General features: G+C 57.1%; 1 protein-coding gene across 18 annotated transcripts in view; it reads right to left on the reverse strand.

Annotated features, from left to right (window-relative positions):
• SUN1 (Sad1 and UNC84 domain containing 1) overlaps window positions 1-14,384 on the reverse strand; it is a 41,932-nt gene that overhangs the window by 6,085 nt on the left and 21,463 nt on the right. For 4 of the 18 annotated variants that reach the window (XM_069569719.1, XM_069569723.1, XM_069569710.1 and 1 more), the window contains 12 exons: window positions 10,869-10,952; window positions 10,573-10,683; window positions 9,367-9,465; window positions 8,758-8,851; window positions 8,122-8,180; window positions 7,834-7,973; window positions 6,910-7,086; window positions 6,172-6,258; window positions 5,482-5,525; window positions 3,659-3,794; window positions 2,125-2,379; window positions 1,503-1,587 (listed from right to left, as the gene is read on the reverse strand). In XM_069569719.1, coding sequence (XP_069425820.1) covers window positions 1,503-1,587; window positions 2,125-2,379; window positions 3,659-3,794; window positions 5,482-5,525; window positions 6,172-6,258; window positions 6,910-7,086; window positions 7,834-7,973; window positions 8,122-8,180; window positions 8,758-8,851; window positions 9,367-9,465; window positions 10,573-10,683; window positions 10,869-10,952 — 1,371 coding nt within the window. Of the gene's footprint in view, window positions 1-1,502; window positions 1,588-2,124; window positions 2,380-3,658; window positions 3,795-5,481; window positions 5,526-6,171; window positions 6,259-6,909; window positions 7,087-7,833; window positions 7,980-8,121; window positions 8,181-8,757; window positions 8,852-9,366; window positions 9,466-10,572; window positions 10,684-10,868; window positions 10,953-11,398; window positions 11,585-14,384 lie in introns of all 18 variants that reach the window. The other 14 variants (XM_069569717.1, XM_069569714.1, XM_069569708.1 and 11 more) reach the window with 7 other exon arrangements.

A 14,384-nucleotide genomic window follows, 5' to 3' on the forward strand; every position in this document is an offset into this window, starting at 1 on the left:
ACGTCCAATTTGCCCTAGGAAATGGGATAGGATGTTGGTGCCAAAGGTCAACATGAGCTGGTGTAGGAACAAAAAGCAACTCAAGTGAACTGAGAAGAAAGTAAGTATGTGATTAAGAAGTCCGAGCAGTCCCGAGCCGTCTGTCCGCTTGCAGCCAGTGGCGCCTCGGCCAGATGCACGCCACCACCCCGGGGACGCCGGCAGACACAGCCCCGCTCCCACTTGGGGCTTCTCACCTCCCAATGGGACAAAATTTCAAACAAGAGAATAACATGATTTTGCTCTGGCTGATCAGCAGGTCCAAACTTCTCATTTCTTCACCTAAAAAAGTGTCTCCTTAAATCCAGTGACTCAGTTTCTTCACTTAAGAAGAGCCAATAAATGCTTTGTTCAGTAACAGAACATTCAGTTCAGCCTTCTCGGGATGATGAGAATTCCCAATCAATGACATACCAACCTGTGAGGACTTACACCTCTAAGAAAACATGGCAACTACTGGTCCCACCGAACTGGTAAAAGTCATGTGATGTCTCTGAGTTGTCAAAGTTTCCTCAGAAACCACTGAATTTCAGACACAAAACTAAAATCACTTAATATTCTAAGCAGTCTAAGCACCCGACGCACAGCGAGCAGCTTTCGCACGCTGGCAGAACCTGGCTGCCTCTGGCCGGAGCAGGAGCCCGTGAGGGTGAGTGAGGGGAGGCCCCCGGCCCCGCCCGCGCCCTGCCAGCTGCCCTCAGCCCTCCCACAGGTGCTACACGGTTACTGGCGTGTGCCAAGAACCTCCCTTCCTCCAAGAGACCCTAAACGTTCAGAAAACCAGGATTCTCTCCAACGCGTCTGCTGCCAAGCGCTCCCTGAGCTGACGTGATGCCACTCCTGTTTACACTCGCGTCCCGCGTGACCCCGGGTGCTGTCCTGGAGGTCCCCGAGGGCTGGCGACAGAGGTCCCTGGGCTCGCCGCCTCGCTGAACCACAGGCTGGCCCTTCCAGTGCACCTGGCCCAGGGCCACGTCCAGCAGCACCTCCGACCAGCTCTCCTGAGAAGCCGGAACGGTGCCCGTCCTCCCCACCCCTCAGCTGTGGCTTCTGGCACGGTAATGGCCATTCTTGTCATCTGTCTCCCCCGGCAGAGGAGGTTCTGGGGGGCAAGGACTGTCTGATTCACTGCTGTGTCCCCGACGCCCCCAGCGGGCCTGCACATGGCTGACGGAGCACTACTGTCCTGGGACAGTTTGGAAAATACCCTACAGTCAGTGGGCTTCTACACTTTAAAAACCCACACCCTTTACAACACACAAGACTGTGAGTGAGCAATCAGTAGTTCTGGGGTTCTGCTGCCACGTGTCGTCTGGCCGCGCACCCCACAGCCCGCGCTCCGGGGGAGCTGGCCCGCCTCCAGCAGACCCCAGGGGCGCAGCAGGACTCCCGCTCCCCCTCGGGCCGTTGCGCGATCTCCCATGCCCCCACCCCTGCTCTTGACCAAGGAGTTGGGCACTCACCCCCGGACTCCAGGGCGAAGTCCACCATGCCCGTCTTGTCCTGGGAGTACAGCTTCAGGGCGTTGTTCACGATGACCCGTGCTTGCTGGGCAGAGGCGGCGCCCACAGGAGCAGAGACAAGACTCACACGTTAGTGACAGAGACAGACTTGCAGTCAGCTCTATGTGGGCGCCTCAGCAACGCCAGACTCGAGTCCTGCTTGTGACCGCGGGGACCTTGGCGGGAGGGCCAAAGCCAGACACCCAGGCTCAGACACAGCACAAAAGGCTCAGAGCCAGAGCCCCTGGCGCCATAAAAAATGGACAAGCAAGGGACAGCATCAGAGACGGCGACTGGGACCAACTATGGGACATTTCTGTGTAATTCCAGAAGGCATTTGGCCGCCCAGGCAGGCGAAATCTTTGGGACAAAAAGATCAATAAAGTGTAAAATGCGACACTTCCAAGAAGCAGTGGGGCAGCAGGAAGCGTGCCCCCCACACCCGCTCGGAGTCGAGCGCTTTCTGCACCCTCGCCACACCCCTCAGGGACCATCCCCAGGACAGGGCAGCAGCACCTGCTAGCCTGGCACCTACACGGGCAGTGTCATCGCCACGTGACGGAAACACTCGTCGCCTACTCACCGCTTCGGTTATTCCCGGAACACCTGCTCCGCTCACAGCAGACACTACAGTCTCGGAGGTCGGCATCTGTCTTGTCACAGAAATGTGGTGCGTGATGTTCCTCAGGACCTGCAGCTCCAGGTCTCGTAGCAAAGCCTGCACGTCATCCTTGCTCACAAACTGAGCGGACAGCTTCTGGAGCAGCCAGTCGGCAGAAGCATCGTGCTCATCCCCAGAGAAAATGAGTCTGAGAGTCTCTCTGATCTGGACATCCACCTAGAAGCATCATTGGTGAGGATCACGTGAATCTATCGTTTCAGATGAATCTTTTCAACTCTTCACTCAATCCCCTTCGACACCCGGAAAAGACCACACAGCTGACCAGAACCCGTGGCAGAGGCGCGACACAGCTCTTCCCTCTCGTACAAGATTTAAGAGCCTCCAATGACACTGGGACACATTCAAGGAGCAGGGACAGAGGTAAGCAAGTCTGGGCGCCCTGGCTGCCCAGAGAGGGGGCTGGAGGGGGCCGCGCCCCAGGTGAGGGAGGTGCAGAGACAACAGGGCCCCGTCTTCAAATTCAGTCTGAGAAGCTGACAGCCCCACACACACCTGCAGGGGTGACTTTACGCAGGGAGGAAGCATCCCGGCGCGGGGCTTCTGCACAGCCACCACGGCGTGCGCAGGCTCCTCGCCAGGCTCCACAGGGAGCGAGCTCGGGGCGGACGCCCCTGGGAAAGCGCAGCTGCTGGGACGTCCCCCTCTGTGGCGTGCCCGCCTCGGGGCACCTCAGCACTAACGTCGCCACGTTGCACACGTGGCCGTAGCCCCCGCGTGTCCGTAGCCCCCGCGTGGGCTCTTTGACCTCTGTACCCGGGTCCCAAGAGCGGGGCTGCCTGTCCCCAAGACAAAGTCTCTGCGACCCATGACCGTCTCAGGGCTTTCCCCCAGGAGGCTGCAGGCCCCTGTCCCCCCGGCCCCCTGCAGGGACGGCCACCCCTTCACCAACCTGGGGACTGAGGAGCGGGTGTTCAAGCGACCTGCACACCCACTCAGGGAGATGGGTCGCCTGCCCGGCTGGGCTGAGTCTAGTGACCGACTAAACCAAAACCACACAGCTTCAGGGCTCCAACAGTCCTGTTTCACCAGAGCCGTTGTGTGCTCTGACAGGTGTTCACGTATTTACCGGTGCCTGCCCGCCCAGCTCAGCAGTGTCTGCCCTCACCGCCTGCAGCTCTGAGCATGGGCGGCCCCGACGCCATGTCCTGACGTGCAGATGTGAGGCACGAGTGTCTGCTCTGGAGACAGACAGACAAACTGCCCCCCGCCATACAGGCGCGCCCTTGGAGGGCAAGATAGGCCCGGCACCCACACCTCGTGTCACTGGAATGGAGGGAATTTGAGGGGAGCTGAATTTTTAATTTCATTTAAAATGTTCAAAAAGCTTCAAACGTAGTAAAATAAAAATTCTAAACAAAGTTGAAATTAAAAAAACTTAAGACACCAACTCAGTGTCTCTATTTTCCATGACAAACATAAAAGCTGAGGCACTTGCCTTTTCACGGACGGCCTCCACCGTCTCACAGCTGGCCTGCCCTTGCTGCCAGCTGGACAAGTCCGCCTTCAGGCGCCCCAGCTCCTGCTCCAGACGCCCGACCAGCGCAGGCAGGTGCTGCTCCTCACCAGCTCCACTGCAGGGGAGGAGGACAGACAGCACCGTCGGGGAGAGGCCCCGCGACAGGCCCCCAGCACACGGAAGGTCCAAGTCAAGGGCCCAGAGACCGTTCCCACCTCAACGTTGGTGCACACACCACACACACTCGGCTTCGTCAGCCTGGCTCTCCCGCCTCTGTTGCCCTTCTGTTACTCCAGTAACTCACTTGGACGCGAACAGCAGGGAGCCCTGACCTCCAGTGTTCCTGTCTCTGGCCCCGGTGCCTGTGGGTCCTGTGTCGTGATTTTAGGCCTCAGGACAGTGTGCGGGCGGGGGCTGGATCCGCTGTCAGCAGTGGTTACGCCTCCACTTGGGGGTGGGCACCTCCTATACACCATTTAATATGTAAAACCTACCCCCATCTCCTTAAAACCCTGAAAGACTTCATAAACTCATGAACGAGGCTGTGTTTACGGTCGTCATGAGGGGTGAGTTTTTCACGTTGCTGGGAGAGAAAACGAAACTAAAGACATGGCTTCAGGGCTCTAACCGTCCTGTTTCAAGGCAGCCACCGCGTGTCATGGAACGCTCGCGTTCTACTTTGGAGAAGGAAACGGCACCCACTCCAGGGTTCCTGCCTGGAGAATCCCAGGGACGGGGGAGCCTGGTGGGCTGCCATCTATGGGGCCGCACAGAGTCGGGCACGACTGAGCGACCTCCCTTTCACTTTTCACTTTCATGCATTGGAGAAGGAAACGACACCCTCTCCAGTGCTCCTGCCTGGAGAATCCCAGGGACGGGGGAGCCTGGTGGGCTGCCGTCTATGGGGCCGCACAGAGTCGGGCACGACTGAAGCGACTCAGCAGCAGCAGCAGCAGAGTTCTATTTATCTTGTTTACAGGCAGGTGCCATTGTGTGGAGACACCAACAGTTGGAGTCTCACCAGAGTGCCCTCCGGGCTGAGCACTGCGGGTCTGCACGGTCCTGTCAGAGGGCTCTGGCAGGTAAAGGCCCTGCAGGAGAGTTAGAACATCTGCCACGCACACTGTCCTGAGGCCTGAAATCACGACACAGGACCCACAGACACCCTGGGGCCAGAGACAGGAACACCGGAGGTCAGGGCTCCCACCTGTTCTCGTCCGAGTGAGTTACTGCAGTAACAAGGGCAACAGGGGCGGGAGAGCCAGGGTGACAAGGCCCAGAGTGTGAAGACGGGCAGCCCTGAGGCTCGCAGGCAGGGAGGCACCGCGTGGCCGAGGGCGCCGAACGTGCGGAGAAGCACGCAGGCTGTGAGGACCGGACACAGCACCCTGGGAGCTGCCGACAGGCCAGGGCTCACAAGGCAGGTCTCCTCGAGGGGCTGCCGAGCAGGGCCCAGGGTTGCACTGCGGGGCCCCGGGGCGACCAGAGGCCCCGGCAGGAGGCTCACCACACCCGGCTGTAAGCCCAAGGCAGCTCCTTACCCCGGGGTGGCCCTCCAAGGAGCGTCCAGGAAGGGAGGCTCCCCAGAGCACACAGGGCCCCGCGTCTTTGCTGCTGCGTGGAGGTGGATGGCAACAAGCCCCCCCACCCTCCCCCATCCTCAGGTGCCCTGAGAGCCTCCCAGGAAGACAGCGGCTGCAGCTGACACAGCCCCGCCACTCCCGTGCTGAGACGGTGCGGCCCACGGGACGCCGAGGAGGCCAGGAGAGTTAGGCGGCAGGGACCGACGGGAAGCGTCCTACCTGGCTGCTCTCAGCCTGGCCTGCTCCAGCTCCTTCCGGATGGCCTAAGACGATCAAGAAACCGTTTAAATACACAAGTTATGCACCGACTTTCCAGGACGTCACATACATGGCTACATGCGTGTAAGCAGGAAGACACACAGTTATCTGGGATTCTCCCGCTTAACTTAAAGCCCAGCCCTGGCTGCCGGCAGGCAGGCGAGGGACATTCACGTTACTTTCCACAACAGACTCCCCTGAGGCAGCGGCTCCACCCCCTCTCGGCGCTCCCGGGCCTCCTCTCCCGGCCTCTTCAACACCTGACGAGAGCAGACGTCCCCCAGAAAATCCCTCTGCAGAAGGGTCAGGGTGCTGCTCCTGTCCCTGTCCACAGACACTCAGCCCGCAGAGGTGGGAGACAGCGAGGCGAGCCTGCCCCACCCCACGCCTGGCTCAGACCCTTCCCCTCTAAAAGACGGCTTGGAGCCCGTGAGCTGGACACGCGTGGCAAACACTAACACACGCCGGAGCCACCCAGGGAAGCGGGGGCAGATCAGAAACGCTGCTCTTCAGTCTCACAGAGGACGGCAGCAAACGCGCCGCGGCAGCACCTCCAGACGGGCTGTGGATGTGGACGCAGGACGCCTGCTGACTTTTGTCAAGGAAACCGCGCTGCTGGGGCCAGAAGAGAAAGGTCAAGTGCATGAATACCTCAGATCTCTCTGTCAGTCCTCCAAGTACATCTTCCAGGCTGGAGATGCGAAATTCATGCTCTTGGTGGAGCGTCACATAGTCAGTCTTGAAAGGGAAAATTAATGAAAAATGGTAGAAAAAATCAAGCATCAAATAAGCCCGAACCTGTCAGCCAGGCCGTGCCGTTCCTCCACAGCACAGCCCGCCACAGCACCCCGCAGGGAGGACATCTTCTCTAGGTCTAAGTTCTGGGTCTGAAACCTGCCCTACGGTGGTTTTCAGGAAAAAGGACTGACAATCCTTTCTTTGAGAACCAAACAGATGAGACAAGAAACATATATATATATACATATATATATATGTAAGCTCATGGTTTCATAAGGACTAGTAGCTGCTCTTAACTATCTCATGATCTTGAAATATTTTAAATAACGGCTTTGAGCAAACTTTCAGTTCAGTGACAGTAAAATTTCACGCGACTGTGTTCAATCCGCTCACAGAATACCTGCAGGTCAGGGACAGCCGTGTGCCCAACTGCAGCCTGCCCCAGCTCCTGGGCGACACCCACAGGCCTCTCCGCCTGCCCCACCCTGTCCTCAGCCAGGACTTCTCCTCGGGAGTGGCCGAAGCACCACAGTGCCGGCCACCGCAGGGCCCACCTGCTCCCTGTGCCTGAGAACCCCCTTGTGTCACTGTGGAGCCCGGGAGCCCACCAGCGCCAGCCCCCTTGAGACGCCGCCCTCCCACACTCCTCACCGGGGGTGACCCCCACTCCCTGCTGCCATCCGCCAGGTCCACCCGAGCCTGCAGCTTCTGGAGCAAAGCCACCAGCTGTCCCAGCTCCTCGTCGTGCCTGCGACAGTGTCCCGACAACGTGGCCACCTGCCTCTCCACCTCACTCATCCGATGCCAGTGGAAGGCCTCATCGCCAACCTGGAGAGTAAGAGGTTCCAAAGGGGACAAAAAGACAGGAAAAGTCCAGACAGCGAAGCAGAGTGCTACGGGAAAACGCCAGCTACAACTCACACAGCCCGAAGGAAAAGACAGAAAAACGGTCCTCTTTAGGGAGGTCCTTCACATGGAAGCCTATAGGCGGTTTTTATTTTCTGCTTTATGCTTTCTACATTTTCCAAAGTAGTGAAAACTCTTTTTTAAGTGAAAATGAACTGAATGATGAGATGAATTGAAATACAGAACTCCACTGAACTTCACAGGCACTGCATTTTCACAAGCAAAGGTTCTGTCCACGCACCTTCCTAACTACACAGAGGAGCCCGTGCTCCTGTGTCTGTATCACACTTGGGTAATTCTCAAAATATTTCAAACTCTCCACCAGCAAAAGCATTATATGATTCATTAAAGGCTGAGACGATGGTTAGCACCTGTTAACAGTGAAGTATTTTCCATTAAGGTCTGTACCTTGTTTTTTCAGATGTAATGCTATTGTACACTTAAAGTACCATAAGGTAAACATAACTTTCATACGCACCAGGAAACCAACAACTCCGTGTGATACTTGAGCTAACACAGTCCTTGAGGTGTGCCTGTATGCATTAACTCGAACTGTTTCAGAACAGGGAAGGAGCCCAGCTGAACTGCCCTGTCGTTTACAAGCAATGAAGAAACTCGCTTGGGAGAACAGACTGCAAGGCCAGGGAAGCGGGTCCCCTGACTGATTACCTGCAGAGGCTGGTTGGGGTGGGAGGCAGCGGGTGTGAGCGTGGTTCCGGGGTCATCCACTCTCTGCACTCTGTGGCTGTGCGTCCAGTTTAACACAGGCAGGAGTGAGAGGACGTCACCCTGGCCCCATAACGAAATACCTGCACCTCAAGGCAGAGAAGAAGCACCTGTACACACGCGTGTGCGCCCTGCTCTTCGAACGGCACACGTAAACGCTCTTCTTCACTGGTTCAGACGCGCGCGTGCACATACTAGGCACGCAAGGTGACAAAGTTAGACTGGACTTACCCAGTAAAAGTAACAGCGGAATGAGCACGATTAAAAACTTGCAGATGTTTCGAAGGCACCTAGGAATGAAAAGATGTAACTTGGGAAAAGCGAAAAGCAGGGTTCACCATCCTGTCTGCCCTTGCTAGGTAATTTGATACAAAATGCACGCCCCGCTCTCATTTTACATGGGAAGTCCCAGGCCAAGAAATGCAGCTAGCTTTACACACAAGGTCAGTAGACGCCCACAAGAGAACCTGCCCACGCAGGGCTGTCCTCACGGCCCACGTGAACAAGCCAACAGGTCATTAAGTGTCAACACACTGGGCTGGGTGCACAGGAGGGCACGCAGGGGCCACGGGCACGGGCCCACAGGGGCACCCTGGCGCCAGGGCGAGTGCACCAGAGAGGGAGCCCGGGGCCCGGGCCCAGCCCTGAGCACCCTCCGCGCCGTGCGCTCCAGGACGCGCTGCTCACGCGCCGCACACCGGTCTCCCTGATGACCCCTGCCTCCCCTTTGCACAGGAGTGGCTTGAAAAATCGCGTGAGAAAATGAAAGCGCTTCACACAATGTAAAACGTTAAGTCAAACGAGATCGTGAAATCAGCACAACATCAGCTTTTTGAACACCCAGCTGACACAGTGTCGGCCCCTTACCTGGTAAGAAGAAACACATTCAGCCAAGAGACCAAAGTGACCAACTGGTACCATCCAGTCCCAAGCCACCAGAACACTTCCGACGCTGCCTTCCCTAGAAGAGAAAACACCAAAGGGCCTGTGGAGACGTTTTTAGGAAGAGCAAATCCCTAATGGGCCAGTTTTGTGCAGATACGCCAGAAGCACAGGAAGCGTGCTACCAGACACGTGAAAGTCTATCAAGATGAAGTCAGGGAGGAGGCACACGGGATGGTGCTTCGCCACCACAGCAGGAACGCCCGTCACTCAGACAGGAACACAAATGAGCCACAGAGCAACAGGCCACACACAAGACACAGAAGGGAAGCACCAAGTCCATGCACTCCCAAGCACAGCAGAAGCAAGCAGCCAGACTCACAGAGCCCACACCCCGAGACACGAAGACTGCCCTTGCAGCCTGAAGCACAGGCTGCGATCGAGAGCATTTCTGATGAAGGGCAGAGCAAGCCACACGAGGATGAAACACGGAGAGCGAACATGAAGCGTTTACTTGGTTAGGTAAACAGTCTACTGCAGGTGCTTAGCCGCCAAAAGCCAAGGAGCGCTAACACGGAAGGCCAAAGTAAGCACCTGGGGCGGCCGTGGCCCAGCAGAGCGCCAGCAGCAGCATCCGGGACACGTGCCATCCTGCGGCTCCGGCCCTGCGCAGTGCCTGCCTCGAGAGCTGACCTGTGCCGGAGAGGGTGGGGTAGGAGGGGCGCCTTCAGACACCAGCCCCAGCCCCGGGGCAGCGCCCGTCCGCACCACACCCGCGCGTCAGAGCCCACAGCCTCCCCTCGGAACAGCCCCTGGCTGGCCTAGCCCAAGCAAGACGCTGACACTGACTCAGGAGATCCCTGCTCCGGTCGCAGCAGTTTTCACTCACTTCTGCCTACGGGCATGTAGGATGTAAAATGCAGAGGTTTCTCATAAACCCGCGGGGGCTGGCGGGCAGCTGCCCTGCACGCACGTGCCGCGGCTGCAGGCAGAGCGTGTACCAGAGAGACACTGCCATCACGCACAGTAAGTACACGCCACGGCGCCAGCAGAGGATAGGCTCTGGGTGAGACAGTGGCTACTCAGACACCAGAACGAAGTCTCCCCACACTGGTGCAAAGTGTCTCGGACTCACAACCAGCAGCCCACTGGGTGACAGAATGCAGCACAGCAAGCTTTCTGCCAGACGTCGCGCCTGACACGAGGCAGAATGCTGCTTTCGAGACAGCGGTTCTCATTTTAGAGTGACCACGGGAAGCTAAATGCTCACAGCATTTGCGTGCTGACTCCTGGAAACGTTGAGTAATTCCAACTCAGCTGATGTGTAAAGACACATGGTGTTAGAGGCTTATCTTTTTTTTAATCTATAGCTTCATGTTGATTAATTAACAATGAGACAAAAATTTTTGAAGTTCAGCTTTTTAAAAAGACTAGCGCCCCTCTGCCAAGAGGCTGGCAGGCATGAGCTGGAAGCACGGCCATCTCTGCCACGCACGGGCCGCACAGGCTCCGGCCCAGCCCTGAGTCCCGGGCGACAGCGCCCACCCAGGCCCGGCCTCTCCCCAGCCGCTCAGTTCACCTCGAATGTGCCCCTCTCCACACGCTTCATTTACGCTAGATACACCTGCAGAGAGGCTTTTCAAGAACGATAGACTCCGTATGTTCAACCAAAGTCACCACTTTCCTGTCGGCTTTACTAAGCCCTTGAATTTCAAGCACAAGAAACAGTGAACAGGACCATCTCTGACACTGACTCACGACAGGCGTGTCTGAACTAGCAAGAAGGCAGCGCCGGACAACCTGCGTGGGCCAGGGCGAGCCCCAGGGTCCCTGCCAGCCCTCCTGGCCGCGAGCGCTGCGAGCGGGTGGCGACGTGCGTTTCCAGGCGCTTCCTCCCCTTACAGTCGTCGCCTGCAGGGGTGGGACAAGCAGTTAATCGGACAGATGGACACACACCCTGTCAATCTCAACGGTGCGCAGCAACGGTGGTTTGAAACAAGCAGGAAACTCAATTCACGCAAACTCCCAGCCAGCGCCGCCGGTGCTGAGGGCTCCCGGCCTGAGGCCCGCCGGCCTGCGAGGCCCGCCATACTTACACAGCGACGCCCCGTTTGCACGGAGGTGGCCGTCCTCAGCGAGGCGCGCGCTCGCGTCCGTCCTCCCACAGTGACTGGAATGAGCTGCAACACAGGGGAGAGGGGCTGAGCGGGACGGCTCTGCAGGGCGCCAAGGGGCGGGGGCTGCCTGCCCGGACACGCCCGCCAGCACACCAGCTGGGCCTGCTGCAGTCACTTTGGAAACATCATCCTAAATGCTATTCAGATATTTTTTCTTTACTTTGAAAAGGTCGTAAGAATAAAAAGATGAGCGTGTTAACTTTTCATTTACTGTTTAAATGCTGATGACGTCCAGGAAACGTCGAGAACTGCCGAGAGAGCGAGAGAGAGAGAGCGAGAGAGAGAGAGAGGCGCAGAGCAAGGCTGCACGCACGCGCGAGAGAGACGCGAGAGAGAGGCCGCACAGGCCAAGGGGAGGGCGTGAGCGAAGCGGCGCGTGGGGAGGAGTGTTTTCTCCACCTTGAAAGCGCACGATTTGGTGCAAAAAGGAGTAAAAATTATTTAAATACCTTTTGATTCATGGCTTTCTGACTCATAGCTTTTTGATTCACAACTTTTCAATCTGTAATTTTCTGATGCATAATTGAGCTTCATTAAAACCACTTGGAAAAGTTGTACCAAGAACGGGGCACAGGACGCCGAGGTGCGCACGGCCAGCGACCAGATGCCATCCCCGCGGCGGGCGGCGCGGCCTGCTGAGAGACCGTGAGCAGTCACTCTTCCGGCCAGGAGGGGTGGCGCACTTCAGCTTAGGCGAGGCCCGCCTTTTCTCTGGCCGTGCCATGCAGCGTGTGGGGTCTGAGTTCCCCAACCAGGAACTCACCCTGGGCAGTGAGAGCTCGTAGTCCCAACCACTCGACAGCCAAGGCGCCCCCTGGAGCCCGCTTTTAAGCAGGCCCCTGCTCGGCAGAGCCACACACCGGCCACCCCCGAGGGCACTGGCAGCGCCACACGCGTCTCTCCATGGCTGGCTGCGGTGGACACGGGCTCTGAGAGCACCGCCGCCTTCAGAAGCTGGCAGACGGCCTCTGCCCTGACCTCTGGCCCAGCAAGCCCACGGTGCTCCCAGCTGCAAGAAGCCCCTCAGAGAGGGGCAGCCCCCTCACAGGCGCTCCACAGCTCATGCAGCAGGGGACGGGGACGCCGACACGGACACCGAGCCTCCGTGAACTCCGGGTGCCTGCCCGTCCCTGGCTCCCTTTCCACAGCACCATGTCAGGACAGACACTGCAGCCCCCGAAACCCCAACACACAGGGCGGCGTCTACAAGTCACAGTGGCTAGAAACTTCTATCACTAAAAAAGAGGTTCTTCACTGAGTGGCAGCTGAAGAACGAGGCTCGCTCTTGCCCCGTGACAACCACAGGGCGGCCTGGAGATGGGCCCGCCGGGAGCAGGGAGAAGCAGCCCCGTGCACGCACCCCCACGCAGCTCTGTGAGGTCAGGCACACACGTGAAGCCATGGGGACTGGAGGGATCTGCACACGAGTGAGTTACAAGAAATAAGGTCGGAGCTCCAACCCTCTCCCCAGATGGCCTGAGTAAAGCATTAGGCTACTTGTGAAGTGGAGATCTGAACAAAAAAAACTGGGACCAGAGACCCCGTCAGGTCAGCTTTGCGCTCCTCCACTCGCGTTCCTCTGCGTGTGACACCACAGTGTAAACTTAATTCAGAGATCGGTAAAAACAGGAAAAAATTAACGAGCAGGTTCATCCACGGTCTGTTTCACGGACAATCAAAAACACCAAAATCCACTTTTCATTCATCAATTGGCAACACTTATAAGGAAAAAAATACAAAGACTCCTACTTAGCGAGAGAACATGAGCGGGACCCTCAGCTGGCCTGCAGGAGAGCAGTCCCGGTCAGTCTGCTGGGAGGTCAACGGGAACAATCTCTCTAAACTGGCACTAGACACAGCCTGCTTTCAGCAGCGATGACAGTGAGTCAGAAGCGGCCAGCTGCAACAGTTTTTAAGTATATTTAACTGCTGACTGTGGTTTCTGCAGAGGACAGGCTCAGTCAGAGCTGCTCCTTAGCATCCTGCTCTGCTGAACACTGCTCAATGTCCAAGGAAAGCCTGTGCAAGGCTTTTAAGGCCTTTCTGGTGTAGCCCAGAAAGGCGTGTAGCCCAGAAAGGCGTATTTTTTCTACAATGCACTCAACCTATCAGGTTTCAGACTCAGGAACTGCACGGCTCAGACAGGATGCACGGTGTGTAACACAGCTGTGCTGCTGCGGGCCTGCCTTTCCGGAAGACTTGTGCACGAACTCACGCACACCCAAAGAAAACACAGTGTGTAGACGTGTACAAACAGCAAAGCCTGAATGTCCACGTCCACACCAACTAAACAAATTTCAAAACAATCATAAATGCAACATTAGGCTTCAAAAAGAATCTACGTTCACGGCAGTCACTGTTTAACACGAGGGAACTTGCAAAACCACCTGCCGGAAGCAAAGACAGAAACATATTCGGCGTCTCTGCAGGAGCGTGGAGACGCCGTAACGATCCTCTAAAACATACTCTGAGTCTCTGTAGGAGCAGGAAGACCCTCTAAAACATACTCCGCGTCTCTGCAGGAGCGTGGAGATGCCGAAACGATCCTCTAAAATGGCAGAGAGCTCAGTCCACGCTATGCGACTTTCACCTCCTTATTTCAGTGAACGGGTGAGGTGAAGGTCCCTCCAGAAGGGACACCAGACAGGGACTGAGGAGGAACAGGGAGGGGCTGAGCTTACCTGCGCTACTTAAAGATTCCGCGATGAGAAGGTAAGGAAAGAAACTGTGGGCTGGGGTTAGCTTACGATTATTACGCGTATTTTGAGTAACTATGCTCATATAACAGATTCCACAGCAGTGTGACCTAAACCACACAACAGAGAGAAGAGCCTCTGCGTACAAGTTACGCTAATTTTTCTTCTTGTACACCTCTGAGGTTTTCAAAAGTTCTTTGATAAACATTTCCCTCAAATAATTAGGAACAAATGTTTTTCAAAGGTAAGGCAGCTGGCACGGGCTCCAAAGAGCACTGCTGCGGTCTACGGCAAGGAGCAGTGAGGACAGAAGCTCCGAGACCCATCACTGGTTTTCTCCCCCAAATACTCAAGACCGACTGGAGCAGGAAGTGGGGTGAGGATCCAGAAGCTCCCCCTGAAGACCTCACCTCCAGCGCAGTGGGGCTCAGGCCACCGTCCCCGGCGGTCAGGATGAGTGGCTGGCAGCCAGCGACAGAGCCGCAGCCGGGGCGAGCGGCAGACACGGCCACAGGCGGGCGACGCCGAGGGCAGCGTGTGGGGCGCACTTCTACCTTAAGGAGGGCGCTGCGCTCCACGCGGCAACGGCGAGCTTCCAACGCAGCCTCAGTGCGCGACGTGCGGCGCATCAAGCATGAGGCCCGGGCCCCAGCCCCAAGGGAGCTCCCAGAGAGAGGACCAGCAGCTCGGGTGCCAGGTCCAGGCTCCGTCACTCGCCGGCAAGCGTCCGGAGCTGGCT

The sequence above is a fragment of the Ovis canadensis genome, chromosome 24, assembly GCF_042477335.2.
Source record: "Ovis canadensis isolate MfBH-ARS-UI-01 breed Bighorn chromosome 24, ARS-UI_OviCan_v2, whole genome shotgun sequence".
Lineage (NCBI taxonomy): Eukaryota > Metazoa > Chordata > Mammalia > Artiodactyla > Bovidae > Ovis > Ovis canadensis.